At 34.0% G+C, this 16,866-nt stretch overlaps 1 protein-coding gene across 2 annotated transcripts; it reads right to left on the bottom strand.

Annotated features, from left to right (window-relative positions):
* Positions 1-638: 638 nt before the first annotated feature.
* Positions 639-8,424, bottom strand: LOC110465722 (major facilitator superfamily domain-containing protein 9-like). 2 transcript variants are annotated; one of them, XM_021521731.1, is made up of 6 exons: positions 8,337-8,424; positions 7,404-7,491; positions 6,759-6,802; positions 5,450-5,579; positions 4,573-4,782; positions 639-3,664 (listed from the first exon to the last, which is right to left on the bottom strand). In XM_021521731.1, exons 1-6 carry the CDS (start codon positions 8,373-8,375, stop codon positions 3,006-3,008), a joined length of 1,170 nt encoding a protein of 389 aa, XP_021377406.1. In that variant the 5' UTR covers positions 8,376-8,424; the 3' UTR covers positions 639-3,005. The 2 variants fall into 2 exon arrangements, with proteins under 2 accessions (XP_021377406.1, XP_021377407.1); XM_021521732.1 differs by lacking the exons at positions 6,759-6,802; positions 8,337-8,424 and having other exon boundaries at positions 7,404-7,488.
* Between the last annotated feature and the right edge of the window lie 8,442 nt (positions 8,425-16,866).

The raw sequence follows: 16,866 nt of genomic DNA, 5'->3' as shown, positions 1-16,866 counted from the left end.
GAAACACTACATGTATATATGTATATATGCAGAATATCGCCAAATTTAACTTGATCATCCTGAGGTCGTAGAAATTTCAAACTATGAAAATTGAGGGAATTAATTGTTGCCCCCTGCCAGGGCTTTAAGATTTGGGCCAAAATGCATGGATACATGGATTTTAGTGACTTAGTTAATACATTCTCTGCAGAAACTTATACTGAGATGGGTAATTAACTATATTTGGTTAAGAGCTATCCTCAGCAGGTGAACAGGATTCAATCAGGGACTGCAAATCTAATTCCTCACAGAGACGTATATATTACATGTAATATGAATGTGTCTGTTCCTCATGGGACTCACTCATGAGCGTGGGCAAAAATTGGTAATCAATGGCCATATTGATTCGAGTGACATCTCCTCTGGAACGTTGACATGCTAGCTAATTTCCAACTCAAGTGATTGTGTGACTCAATGTTGTACAAATGGAGTGGCTGTCACCCCAGGGGAGCTGAAGTGGAAGTGCATGCAGGGCAAAAAAGGAGTGGTTTTGCCATTATTTAATTTATTTCTCTGCATCTCTGCATGAATTTTACAATTGATTGTTGGAAGCCTAGCTCAAGTTCCTTAAAAAGTTAAAATAGAAACACATACTGATTTTTATCAAATTTATTTTTAACACAACCATATATTATACAATAAAGCTTCTGATACACTTTGTAGCATTTGTCATCTAGCTACAACAACCATAAATAAATTTAAAAAGTCTTTGTTTTTCTTCAATCTCACAAAGTCTTTTATAGCTATAGTTGGCCTCCTCAATTTATTTATTTTTAAATCTTTTTTTATCTCCAAATATTTAGTTCACAGTGCAAAGGATGGCAAGTATAACAAGGCTTGACTGTCTACTGACTAAATTTTGGAATTTGGACATTATTAATTATTTACCAACATACATAAAATAGATATGCCTGTCACCAATATTGAATAATATCAGAACTTACACTTGTGTTTTACATAACATGTACCAGGTAATTGCACTTGTATCAATATCAAGGTATTTTATGACTAAGGTATTAATCTTAATTCCTCTGTAATAACTGTTGGATGCCTTCTGCTCTAAACACCTGTAGTTTTCAGGTGTCTCGTACAAAAGTACTTGGTCAATTAAAATAAAATACAGAGTTCCGGGTTAAAATCCTTGTCACTTCTCCTGGTCAACAGTGCCGGGATATGCAATGGCTTACCCAGATTAAAATCAGGAAATCGACCCCTAGACCGACAACTGAGCTGTAGTTAGCAATGCTCGACACAACTCAGATTTGACCAATCATACATCACTTGTATTATGTAAAAAATGTATAAGTTATACAACAGAAAAATAGAAGCATCTTCTTTAAGCAGTGACTGAACAACTGTTTGAGTGTTCATCCATTAAAAAGATATATCTCTGTTTGAAATACTAATTAATGTCTTTGCTTTAAAAAATCTCTATTTCATATCCACAATATCTGTATTTACACAAATAGAGATATCTCTAAATAAAACTGATATGATATTTTCTTACAGATTTCTTTACCTCGGTAATTGAAATTAGGATTTTTCTGACTGAAATACAGGTATCTCTAATTGTAATAGAAAAATCTGTGTTTTCGATCCTATTAACAGAAGTATTTGTAGTTGAGATTGAGATATCTGATGTAATGGGTAAAAAGCAGAATGGCTAGTCATAACTGACTTGTATGATACTCTCCATACTCCCATTTTATTTAAGGCAATGATGAATGATTAATACTTTTGATAAGTGCAGCAAAACATGGTTACTCATACGTATTGTCTCCTATTCAAAGGATACGTCACTGTTTTGACCATGCATATAGTGGAAGTGAGTGAACGGCTAAGGTTGTACTTGTTGGAGTTTCTGGGTTTTTTAGAGACTATAGGAAAGGAGCTAACAAGGACAGCAGAATTGTTTATGAATTGTTTTATTAAGATAGGTAAGTATCTTTCATTTCAACATGCAATATAATAAATGAAAATATATCTTGGCTACCTTTTCTGTATTTTTGCAATTTAAAATAATACAGTTTCTTTCTAAAAAAACAAATTGTTAATCAAGATATGGCACCTTTTCCTAAATTTCTTTACACTTGGACAAAACAGTATAGGAAAATCAAAAGGGTTACAGCCATAAAAAGGACATATAATTTATACAAAAACACCAACAAGAAAGCAATAAGTGAATAAGTGGAAAGAAATCCTATGTTTTTATATGAGACATATAATATGGGTTTCAGAAAAGTTTGCCAGTTAAAATAACCAGGATTTGTAACAACAAAAGTTTTCTGGTTTAAAATCCTCTGGATCATCAGGAGAGTCAGACACAACCTTGTTACATTTGAATGAGAAATTAATTTATCAATGCACATTAAATATTTCTACATGTAAATTGCAAAAAGTAACATCTTGTGATAATAAACTCTGTCCTGGTCAAATCTTTAGTTTTAGCCACAAGGCAATGAATCATCTGTCTCTAATAATAATGAAAAGAAAAAATGCTTACTTTAAGGGTTTACTGTTAGAGCATAAAAATATTATCAGAAATTTAGTGACTTGTCACAGTTGAGTATAGCTTCAAAAATAGGTCAAAGGATTGAAAATGATTGAAGTCCCTGAGGTATTAATACGGAATTAATTAATGTATCACCATACATCAGACGTACAAAATGACAAGTTTATGTCACAGAATATATATATATATTGTGTAGTATAATGATGACACAATTAATGAAACTTGTAATACCTGTTTCATTCATTGTTAGATGCGAGGACAATTCATGTGAGATGTGAGGACATGTTTACCTTTAGACTAGTATGTTCTACTTTAATTAATTAAAGTACATAGAAAAGAGATTCAAACATGTAGTATTCAACTTATCTGTTCCACTTCATAAAACTAAAAATTCCTGAATGATGATTTTATTATAAAACATATTATATATATATACGTCTGACAGAACACAATTTCATTCTTGGTGAAGTTTTGTTTGTGATCTTAGGATGATAAGTGTAACAGCTATGCCAGCCATTACTGATCCCATGAGAGGCGGACCTGATGAGCTGATCTCCAAGGCCATACCAGACAGGAGAGGGGACAGCATGCGTGCCACAGACATTACAGTGTCTCCAAGGCCCATCACCGCCCCTACTCCCTCGGCTCCGCCCCGCTGGACCAGCAGACTGGCACTAGCCACCCGAAGATTTGTTGTCACAAAGCTCAGCAATGCCAATACAAGTATATACATCCAGAAGTCAACAACCAAGGTGAGTGCCACTAACGCCACAAACAGTCCACACACCATGTGCTGATAGAGTCTGTAGTTGTTTTGGTACTTAGCAGCTATCCAACCTGACACAAAACCACACAGGGCCGATACTACGGCTGTATAGGACGTCAGATAGCTCATGTGTTGTTTTGTTGTTCCGAACCTGTCCATGAAAATCATGTCTGAGTTACTGCGGAACAGCATTACAGAAAATCCGGAAAAGAAATTTACAAGGAAAATATCCCAAAGTTTTGTCCAGTTGAGATGTTTAAAAGACGCAATTATATTCGTCACACCGTTATACTGTGATGGCTTCTTCTTGGTAGGAGCAGTGGTCGGTAAAATGAACCACATCAGAACTGAAATAAAACCAAACTCAAATCAGCAGATTTATAACTGGATTCTATCCTTTACACTTTAAACCAAAACCACACAATTGCAACACCACTAACCAATAGATGTTTCTAACTCTGCCTTTTTCAATTTGTTGACATGAATAAATCAACCATTTAAAAAAAAAACATGTATTTGGGAAATATTCAAAATAACACTGGTAACTGCATGAATGAAGATGTATTTTTTTTCTAAATATACAAAACAAAATTTAAACAAAGAAAATCTGACAGATTTTTATGAATTCCTGTTTGATGGAAATCCTCAAAGGTCATAAGCACATTCAAGATTGAAACGGCCTATAAGATTTGAGAGAATTCATTATAAATTGAAACAAAATGGCAAAAGGAAAAAGTTGAAAACAGGAAAATTGCCCCCAAGTTTGGTTTAGCTTACCTAGTTTACTGTGTAGCCTTTGAAATCAAATCAGAAGTTAGACTTTGATAATGAAATTAGCTGAAGCTCGTTTCATAAATGTCACATATAATCAAAACTTGTTTGGGATTATATAGTGACAGTGACCTTGACCTTTGACAAGTTGACAGTGTTTTTCATTAACGACCCATGTACAATGTTTGATTCCTATATAGTGCCAATTAACTCATTCACCTCACATCTTTGAACTGGACTTACCCAGTCTTTGATTGGTAAGGTCCAAATATAACTTTAGGGGTGAATAGGTTAATAGAAATGAATTTAAGGTAGACATTGGACAGATTTTACAAGAATTTGATTTGAAAACATACAGAATGGGAAGCCATAACAATCTTTATTTTTATGATCTGATAACTGTTAATGATACACCCTTATTCAGTGAGTTCACTTACATGGAAAGAAGGCCTGAGCAAGGACAGTAAAATAATAATGAACATACCAGCATTCAGTATAAATATGGAACCACACAAACAGCTGACTATGTAGAATCCTCCCTCATACTGTATGATGGTGCTACTGACCAGTGGCCCGAGGATAAAGCCAACACTGGACAATGAGTTAAACCTCCCATACACTCGGCAGCGCTGGTCCGCAGAGGTGATGTCTGACAGCATCGACCGTGATATACTCTGACTTTGTTTAAACATACCTACAGGAAACACAGAACCTGAGTATTACACAATGGATGTGTGGTCTTTCTGTAAAACATATCTACAATATAAACAACTATTGTACAACTATAATGTACAACTATTGTACAACTATAATGTACAACTATCGTACATACGCTTACAGCCTAGCCGAATCGACATCGATTTGTGGACAGCTCATACACATTTTACACATTTGTGTGCATACGCTTCACTTGTCATTTGTCTGATGAAGTTAACAGAGTACATACCGTAAAGGTCATCGAAATGCACATAGAAACACTTATTGGTTGTTTAACACACACAAAAAAATCCATACTCACCGACCTGAAGAAAGTGTTAAGAAATATCTACAATATCACAGAACTAAAGGTATACCACAAATGTGTGGTCTTTCTGGGATCCCGCAATGGACATTAACTAATGTTTTACCATTCTTCTATGTACTGAAAACTTCTTAATGATCTGAAATCATGTTGAACAATGTATCTTTACCCCCTGGCAAAATTTGTCTCATAAATATCAAACAAATATAAACAAAAAAATTCTGTGATCAAATATGGTTTGTTAGAAGCATGGTTCACTGTATGTTCACTAAACAGCGAAGGATGAGATCCCAAATATCTCCATCCTACAGACAGAATGTTAGAACTTTCAAAGACAAACCTGTGATGCTTCGTGAGAACATGAGTATCGTCAGTGTGTAGGAGAAGCCCATTGTCAGGTAGCCTACCGCGGACATGAGAAGACACGGTACAAGGCAGAACTTCCGACCTGTCACATCACTCCAACGGCCCTACATATACACAAAAAGTTACCCTACATATACACAAAATGTTACCCTACATATACACAAAATGTTACCCTACATATACACAAACTGTTACCCTACATATACACAAAATGTTACCCTACATATACACAAAATGTTACCCTACATATACACAAACTGTTACCCTACATATACACAAAATGTTACCCTACATATACACAAAATGTTACCCTACATATACACAAAATGTTACCCTACATATACACAAAATGTTACCCTACATATACACAAAATGTTACCCTACATATACACAAAATGTTACCCTACATATACACAAAATGTTACCCTACATATACACAAAATGTTACCCTACATATACACAAAATGTTACCCTACATATACACAAAATGTTACCCTACATATACACAAAATGTTACCCTACATATACACAAAATGTTACCCTACATATACACAAAATGTTACCCTACATATACACAAAATGTTACCCTACATATACACAAAATGTTACCCTACATATACACAAAATGTTACCCTACATATACACAAAATGTTACCCTACATATACACAAAATGTTACCCTACATATACACAAAATGTTACCCTACATATACACAAAATGTTACCCTACATATACACAAAATGTTACCCTACATATACACAAAATGTTACCCTACATATACACAAAATGTTACCCTACATATACACAAAATGTTACCCTACATATACACAAAATGTTACCCTACATATACACAAAATGTTACCCTACATATACACAAACTGTTACCCTACATATACACAAAATGTTACCCTACATATTGTACACAAAATGTTACCCTACATATTGTACACAAAATGTTACAATCAAACAAGAGTATATAAGAGTATCCTAGGTTTTAATAAGATAATATTACTAATAGTAACTTAAACTGTTGTAAAAAGATAACAGATTTGTTTAGAATCTACAGATTTGTTTAGAATCTACAGTAATGTTATTTTTCCAACCGTTATTTCTATATGTCTACTTTCTTTCCCAATAAATATATACCCTTAAACTGATCTGTATGTATATAGTAATTAAATTTTTTATTATTTATGAAATGTTACAGATTCTAAATATACATTTTGTAATGCCAGTTTTACTACATGGAGCATATTACTTCACTAAACAAAACAAGTATATACCATAATAGGACTTGAGAAAAGCTGTAGAGCACCATACACCGACCCTGTTTGGGAAAAAATGATAAATTTAATTAAAAGATGAGGGTACAAGAATCCTACTTAATATCCTTTCCCTCCCAAATACATGTAATCAATATCATTCTACTACTTCATACATAAATAGTCTCAGCTAGTGTGGTTGCGATTTCTGTCCGTTTTAGATATGTGCCAGGTATCTGCAGCCATTTACATACAGCACAGGGATCCTAACAGTGTACAGGCTAATATTGTTTCTACAATACAGAAGCTGATTGGAAGGCTCATGATTCTAGCAAATTTGACCCTTCTCTCAAGTCGAGACAATTTATAAGAAAGAGGAGCACAAAATAAAATGTATGCAGTAATCCATATTGTAAATTAGATCTAGCGTTAATACTTGATAGAAGTTATCACCTGTGTGGGTTAAAAGGAGAAATCTCAAACCGAGTGATAAGTTTTTGTTTGTCCAGAACAAGGCTAATAATTTGCTGAAATCTAGATATTCAAAATCTCATCCTGTAGGTTGAGGTTTCTGATTTAAACTGAAATACAGCTATCCCATTGCATTTCAGTTAAGTATGGCATTACTGCATTGTTGTTTTATTGAGTGTGTGTCAGTGTTAGTACCAATAAAGCCAGCTGCTGTTGAGGAAGCACCCAGCTCACGGGCATGGGTTCCAATCTGTGGCACTAGCATGCTGACACCAAACAGGTCCTACAACAAACAAACTCAACTTAGTTTAAAAAGTATTCTTACAAATAATTCAAAGTGATGGAAAAACAAGCATTCAAACTTTAAAGCTTAAGGTTCAACAGGCCAACTAAAAGATAGTACAGACACAGAAAATGTCAACCCCCAGATAAGTCATATTGAAAGGATAATTATATATTAATTGTGATCTCCATAGATATGTTGCTGCAATTAACTGTACCTTTTTACCAAATAACATTGAATTGAACTGAATCACAGGCATGCACAATGTGTCATCATGCAGGCAGTTCATACTTCATACAAAAAGTGTAAACTGCAACCCAATGATTTGATTACGTGTCAGAAAGAGATTTCTTTACTAATACGATTGTCTGTCGACCCACAGGGGCTTGCATAGACTTATATGATAAAATTAGCTTGAAATACCTATATATAAGGTCTTTATATATTGGTATTTCAAGCTAATTTTATCATATAAGTCTATACAAGCCCCTGTGGTCGACCGCTAAAGACAATCGTACAAAAGACAGACATGTTATAAAGCTGTTGAGCATTATATGAAGACATCAGCCTTAATGCCTTTTACAGACTAAGTTGCGTCGTTAAAATATACAATTTTCTTCTGCATATCTAATTGCATGTATGTTTCATGGTTTGATTGGGTTCTTTAAATATGACTTATCAAGTGGGGGGGGGGGGGGGGGGGGGGGGGGGGGGGGGGGGGGGGCAAAGTGAAGCTTAATTATGGATCAGTCCCAGTGTATATTCAGATCTGGATAATGTTTGTTGTACATTGTAACACATAAATAATTACACAAAGAATTGATGTTATGGTATGCGATACAGACCAGGAAACCTGACATGTACAACGTTGTAGTTGCGTCCATGATCTTCTGACATGTCTACTTTCGTTTTGACCCCTTCTTCCGGTATTTTAATTGTTTTATTGCGAGTTATCTACCTTTAACTAGTACACAAGATTGGTGCGATATATATATATATGGGTCAAAGAAGTAATATATAGACGGTATTAGCCGAGGGGACTATTGGTTTTATATAATAGCTATATTGGTTTTATATAATAGCTATATTTTCAATTATAGTATATCAATTCTATCTTCTTGTAATATGATGTATATGTACATGACGTAACTGTTCTGTCTCACAGTGTCTTGAAAAAGGAGCGGATCGCTCCGAAAATTTGACAACCTAAACTTGTCCACACTGTTGGAATTACTTCTTTGCCCCATATATATATATATATATATATGGACGAAGAGTTTCTATCTATTTTGCGAAGAGACAGCAACAATGCATGGAAACTGCATCTTATTCCAAAAAATAAAAATGGTTAAACCCTGTCGGAATGAGTGAAAATGAGCGAATAGAAAAAAAGCTATGGACTTCATATCTCTTCTTTTTCATACAGGTAAATGTATCTATTTATCAGTAAAAAAAATCTGAATCAAGACAGGGGACGAATATTGACCAAATATGAAAATGGTTTCAATATTTAAAGGAAAATGATCTATTATGACCCATTTATCCAATATATCGGGATATCAAATTATGTTATAACGTGGACCATTGTTACAATATATTGGGATATCAGAATCTGGTATAACGTGGGCCTTTGTTACAATAAATTGGGACAATATTATTAGTTATATATAGAGAATAATACATGCCTTTTTCCATATCACACCCAGTATCAACCCGAGACTGCAATATCAGCCCAAGGGCCGAAAGCCCGAGGGCTGATATTAGTCGAGGATTGATACTGGGTGTGATATGGAAAAAGTGATATTTTATTCTGTTTATTACATACTTACTAATAAAAGCTACTATCTTATGATAATTTTTTCTTTTGAAATATTGAAAAACGAAAAAAAAATCCAAAAGGGGTGTTGAAAAAGTCCTGATTTATTCTGTTTATTACATACTTACTAATAAAAGCTACTGTCTTACGATAATTTTTTTCTTTTGAAATATTGAAAAACGAAAAAAAATCCAAAAGGGGTGTGATACTGGTTTGCGGGCTGATACGGGTTTTGCGGGATATCGGGATACGGCGAGGGCTGATATGGGTAAGAGCAATTATGTCGTATCGCATATACAAAAAACCCGTATTTATTAGTAAGTATGTAATAAAGTCAGTAACTGACCCTCTACAGAACCGTAGAGGGATATCAGAATCTGTTATAACGTGGGTCATTGTTACACTATATCGGGATATCATATTCTGTTATAATGTGGACCATTGTAAAAATCTATCGGGATATCATAATCTACTAGTATAACGTGGAAAATTGTTACACTATATCGGGATATCATAATCTGTTATAATGTGGACCATTGTTAAAACCTATCGGGATATCATAATCTACTAGTATAACGTGGAAAATTGTTACAATATATCGGGATATCATAATCTGGTTACATAATCCATTGTTACATGTAATAAAGTCAGTAACTGACACTCTACAGAACCGTAGAGGGATATCAGAATCTGTTATAATGTGGTCCATTGTTACAATATATCGGGATATCAAAATCTATTATAACGTGGGCCATTGTTACAATATATAGGGATATCAGAATCTGTTATAATGTGGACCATTGTTACAATATATCGGGATATTAGAATCTGGTATATCCTGGACCAATGCTACAATATATCCGGATATCAGAATCTGGTATAACCTGTGCCATTGTTATAATATATAGGGATATCAGAAACTGTTATAATGTGGACCATTGTTACAATATATCGGGATATTAGAATCTGGTATATCCTGGACCAATGCTACAATATATCGGGATATCATAATCTGGTTACATAATCCATTGTTACAATATATCGGAATATCAAATTATGTTATAACGTGGACCATTGTTACAATATATTGGGATATCATAATCTGGTATGACGTGGACCATTGTTACAATATATCGGTATATCGTAATCTGGTATAACGTGGGCCATTGTTACAATATATCGGGATATCAAATTATGTTATAACCTAGACCAATGCTACAATATATCGCGATATCATAATCTGGTTACATAATCCATTGTAACAATATATCGGAATATAAAATTATGTTATAACGTGGACCATTGTTACAATATATTGGGATATCATAATCTGGTATGACGTGGACCATTGTTACAATATATCGGTATATCGTAATCTGGTATAACGTGGGCCATTGTTACAATATATCGGGATATCAAATTATGTTATAACCTAGACCAATGCTAAAATAAATCGGGACATCATAATCTTGTATAACGTGAACCACTGTTACAATATATCGGGATATCAGAATCTGGTATAACGTGGACCAATGTTAAAATATATCGGGATTTCAGAAACTGTTATATGATACACTATATCGGGATATCAGAATCTGGTATAACCTGGACCATTGTTACAATATATCGGGATATCAGAATCTGTTATAAAATAGACCAATTTGTTTGTTTGTGTTTTACGTCCTATTAACAGCTATGGTCATTTAAGGACGTGCCAGGTTTTGGCGGTGGAGGAAAGCCGGAGTTCCCGGGGAAAAACCACCGACCGACGGCCAGTACCTGGCGACTGCCCCACGTAGGTCTCGAACCCGCGACCAAGCGGTGGAGGGCTAGTGGTAGAAGAATGTTAGACGCCTTAACCACTTGGCCACCGCGGCCCCAAAATAGACCAATGTTACACTATAACGGGATATCGGAATCTGGTATAGCCTGGACCATTGTTCCAATATATCGGAATATCATGATCTGGTATAACATGGACCAATGCTACAATATAACGGGATATCATAATCTGGCATAACATGAACCATTGTTACAATATATCGGGATATCATGATATGGGATAACCTGGACCAATGCTACAATATATCAGGATATCATAATCTTGTATAACGTGAACCATTGTTACAATATATCAGGACATTAGAATCTGGTATAACGTGGACGATTGTTACAATATATCGGGATATCATGATATGGTATAACCTGGACCAATGCTACAATATATCGGGATATCATAATCTTGTATAACGTGAACCATTGTTACAATATATCGGGATATCATAATCTGTTATAACGTGGACAATTGTTACAATATAAAGAGATATCAGAATCAGTTATAATGTGGACCATTGTTACAATATATCGTAATATCAGAATCTGTTATAACCTAAACCAATGTTACACTATATCGGGATATCATAATCTGTTATAACGTGGACCATTGTAACAATATATCGGGATATCAGAATCTGTTATAACATAGACCATTGTTACAATATATCGGGATATCATAATCTGTTATAACGTGGACAATTGTTACAATATAAAGAGATATCAGAATCAGTTATAATGTGGACCATTGTTACAATATATCGTAATATCAGAATCTGTTATAACCTAGTCCAATGTTACACTATATCGGGATATCAGAATCTGTTATAACGTGGACCATTGTTACAATATATCGGGATATCAGAATCAGTTATATATGACACTATATCGGGATTTCAGAATCTCTTATAACATAGACCATTGCTACAATATATCGGGATATCATAATCTTTTATAATGTGGGCCATTGTTACAACATATCGGGATATTAGAATCTGTTAAAATGTGGGCCATTGTTACAATGTATCGGGATATCAGAATATGGTATAACGTGGGCCATTGTTAAAATATATCGGGATATCAAAATCTATTATAACGTGGGCCATTGTTACAATATATAGGGATATCGGAATATGATATGATGTGGACCATTGTTACAATATATCGTAATATCAGAATCTGTTATAACCTAGACCAATGTTACACTATATCGGGATATCAGAATCTGGTATAACGTGGACCATTGTTACAATATATCGGGATATCAGAATCAGTTATATATGACACTATATCGGGATTTCAGAATCTCTTATAACATAGACCATTGCTACAATATATCGGGATATCATAATCTTTTATAATGTGGGCCATTGTTACAACATATCGGGATATTAGAATCTGTTAAAATGTGGGCCATTGTTACAATGTATCGGGATATCAGAATATGGTATAACGTGGGCCATTGTTAAAATATATCGGGATATCAAAATCTATTATAACGTGGGCCATTGTTACAATATATAGGGATATCGGAATATGTTATGATGTGGACCATTGTTACAATATATCGTAATATCAGAATCTGTTATAACCTAGACCAATGTTACACTATATCGGGATATCAGAATCTGGTATAACGTGGACCATTGTTACAATATATCGGGATATCAGAATCAGTTATATATGACACTATATCGGGATTTCAGAATCTCTTATAACATAGACCATTGCTACAATATATCGGGATATCATAATCTTTTATAATGTGGGCCATTGTTACAACATATCGGGATATTAGAATCTGTTAAAATGTGGGCCATTGTTACAATGTATCGGGATATCAGAATATGGTATAACGTGGGCCATTGTTAAAATATATCGGGATATCAAAATCTATTATAACGTGGGCCATTGTTACAATATATAGGGATATCGGAATATGTTATGATGTGGACCATTGTTACAATATATCGTAATATCAGAATCTGTTATAACCTAGACCAATGTTACACTATATCGGGATATCAGAATCTGGTATAACGTGGACCATTGTTACAATATATCGGGATATCAGAATCAGTTATATATGACACTATATCGGGATTTCAGAATCTCTTATAACATAGACCATTGCTACAATATATCGGGATATCATAATCTTTTATAATGTGGGCCATTGTTACAACATATCGGGATATTAGAATCTGTTAAAATGTGGGCCATTGTTACAATGTATCGGGATATCAGAATATGGTATAACGTGGGCCATTGTTAAAATATATCGGGATATCAAAATCTATTATAACGTGGGCCATTGTTACAATATATAGGGATATCGGAATATGTTATGATGTGGACCATTGTTACAATATATCGTAATATCAGAATCTGTTATAACCTAGACCAATGTTACACTATATCGGGATATCAGAATCTGGTATAACGTGGACCATTGTTACAATATATCGGGATATCAGAATCAGTTATATATGACACTATATCGGGATTTCAGAATCTCTTATAACATAGACCATTGCTACAATATATCGGGATATCATAATCTTTTATAATGTGGGCCATTGTTACAACATATCGGGATATTAGAATCTGTTAAAATGTGGGCCATTGTTACAATGTATCGGGATATCAGAATATGGTATAACGTGGGCCATTGTTAAAATATATCGGGATATCAAAATCTATTATAACGTGGGCCATTGTTACAATATATAGGGATATCGGAATATGTTATGATGTGGACCATTGTTACAATATATCGTAATATCAGAATCTGTTATAACCTAGACCAATGTTACACTATATCGGGATATCAGAATCTGGTATAACGTGGACCATTGTTACAATATATCGGGATATCAGAATCAGTTATATATGACACTATATCGGGATTTCAGAATCTCTTATAACATAGACCATTGCTACAATATATCGGGATATCATAATCTTTTATAATGTGGGCCATTGTTACAACATATCGGGATATTAGAATCTGTTAAAATGTGGGCCATTGTTACAATGTATCGGGATATCAGAATATGGTATAACGTGGGCCATTGTTAAAATATATCGGGATATCAAAATCTATTATAACGTGGGCCATTGTTACAATATATAGGGATATCGGAATATGTTATGATGTGGACCATTGTTACAATATATCGTAATATCAGAATCTGTTATAACCTAGACCAATGTTACACTATATCGGGATATCAGAATCTGGTATAACGTGGACCATTGTTACAATATATCGGGATATCAGAATCAGTTATATATGACACTATATCGGGATTTCAGAATCTCTTATAACATAGACCATTGCTACAATATATCGGGATATCATAATCTTTTATAATGTGGGCCATTGTTACAACATATCGGGATATTAGAATCTGTTAAAATGTGGGCCATTGTTACAATGTATCGGGATATCAGAATATGGTATAACGTGGGCCATTGTTAAAATATATCGGGATATCAAAATCTATTATAACGTGGGCCATTGTTACAATATATAGGGATATCGGAATATGTTATGATGTGGACCATTGTTACAATATATCGTAATATCAGAATCTGTTATAACCTAGACCAATGTTACACTATATCGGGATATCAGAATCTGGTATAACGTGGACCATTGTTACAATATATCGGGATATCAGAATCAGTTATATATGACACTATATCGGGATTTCAGAATCTCTTATAACATAGACCATTGCTACAATATATCGGGATATCATAATCTTTTATAATGTGGGCCATTGTTACAACATATCGGGATATTAGAATCTGTTAAAATGTGGGCCATTGTTACAATGTATCGGGATATCAGAATATGGTATAACGTGGGCCATTGTTAAAATATATCGGGATATCAAAATCTATTATAACGTGGGCCATTGTTACAATATATAGGGATATCGGAATATGTTATGATGTGGACCATTGTTACAATATATCGTAATATCAGAATCTGTTATAACCTAGACCAATGTTACACTATATCGGGATATCAGAATCTGGTATAACGTGGACCATTGTTACAATATATCGGGATATCAGAATCAGTTATATATGACACTATATCGGGATTTCAGAATCTCTTATAACATAGACCATTGCTACAATATATCGGGATATCATAATCTTTTATAATGTGGGCCATTGTTACAACATATCGGGATATTAGAATCTGTTAAAATGTGGGCCATTGTTACAATGTATCGGGATATCAGAATATGGTATAACGTGGGCCATTGTTAAAATATATCGGGATATCAAAATCTATTATAACGTGGGCCATTGTTACAATATATAGGGATATCGGAATATGTTATGATGTGGACCATTGTTACAATATATCGTAATATCAGAATCTGTTATAACCTAGACCAATGTTACACTATATCGGGATATCAGAATCTGGTATAACGTGGACCATTGTTACAATATATCGGGATATCAGAATCAGTTATATATGACACTATATCGGGATTTCAGAATCTCTTATAACATAGACCATTGCTACAATATATCGGGATATCATAATCTTTTATAATGTGGGCCATTGTTACAACATATCGGGATATTAGAATCTGTTAAAATGTGGGCCATTGTTACAATGTATCGGGATATCAGAATATGGTATAACGTGGGCCATTGTTAAAATATATCGGGATATCAAAATCTATTATAACGTGGGCCATTGTTACAATATATAGGGATATCGGAATATGTTATGATGTGGACCATTGTTACAATATATCGTAATATCAGAATCTGTTATAACCTAGACCTATGTTACACTATATCGGGATATCAGAATCTGGTATAACGTGGACCATTGTTACAATATATCGGGATATAATAATCTGGTATAACATAGACCAATGTTACACTATATCGGGATATCAGAATCTGGTATAACGTGGACCATTGTTACAATATATCGGGATATCAGAATCTGTTATATGTTACACTATATCGGGATATCAGAATCTGGTATAACCTGGACCATTGTTACAATATATCAGAAGATCATAATCTTTTATAATGTGGGCCATAGTTACAACATATCGGGATATCAAAATCTATTATAACGTGGGCCATTGTTACATTATATTAGGATATCAGAATCTGTTATAATGTGGACCATTGTTACAATATATCGTAATATCAGAATCTGTTTAAACCTAGACCAATGTAACACTATATCGGGATATCATAATCTGGTATAACGTGGACCATTGTTACAATATATCGGGATATCAGAATCTGTTATAACCTTGACCAATGCAATTATATATCGGGATATCATAATCTGGTATACCGTGATCCATTGTTACAATATATCGGGACATCAAATTATGTTATAACGTGGACCATTGTCACAATATATTGGAATATCAAATTATGTTATATTGCGGACCATTGTTACAATATATTGGGATATCATAATCTGGTATACCGTGATCCATTGTTACAATATATTGAGATATCAGAATCAGTTATATGTTACAATATATCGGGATATCGTAATCTGGTATAACGTGGACCATTGTTACAATATATTAAGATATCAGAATCAGTTATATGTTACACTATATCGGGATATCAGAATCTGGTATAACGTGGACCATTGTTACAATATATCGGGATATCAGAATCTGTTATAAAATAGACCATTGTTACACTATACC

The sequence above is a fragment of the Mizuhopecten yessoensis genome, unplaced genomic scaffold (genome assembly GCF_002113885.1).
Source record: "Mizuhopecten yessoensis strain PY_sf001 unplaced genomic scaffold, ASM211388v2 scaffold11099, whole genome shotgun sequence".
NCBI lineage: Eukaryota > Metazoa > Mollusca > Bivalvia > Pectinida > Pectinidae > Mizuhopecten > Mizuhopecten yessoensis.
The sequence above is the reverse complement of the archived record's forward strand: the minus strand, read 5'-3'. Positions and strand labels throughout refer to the sequence as shown.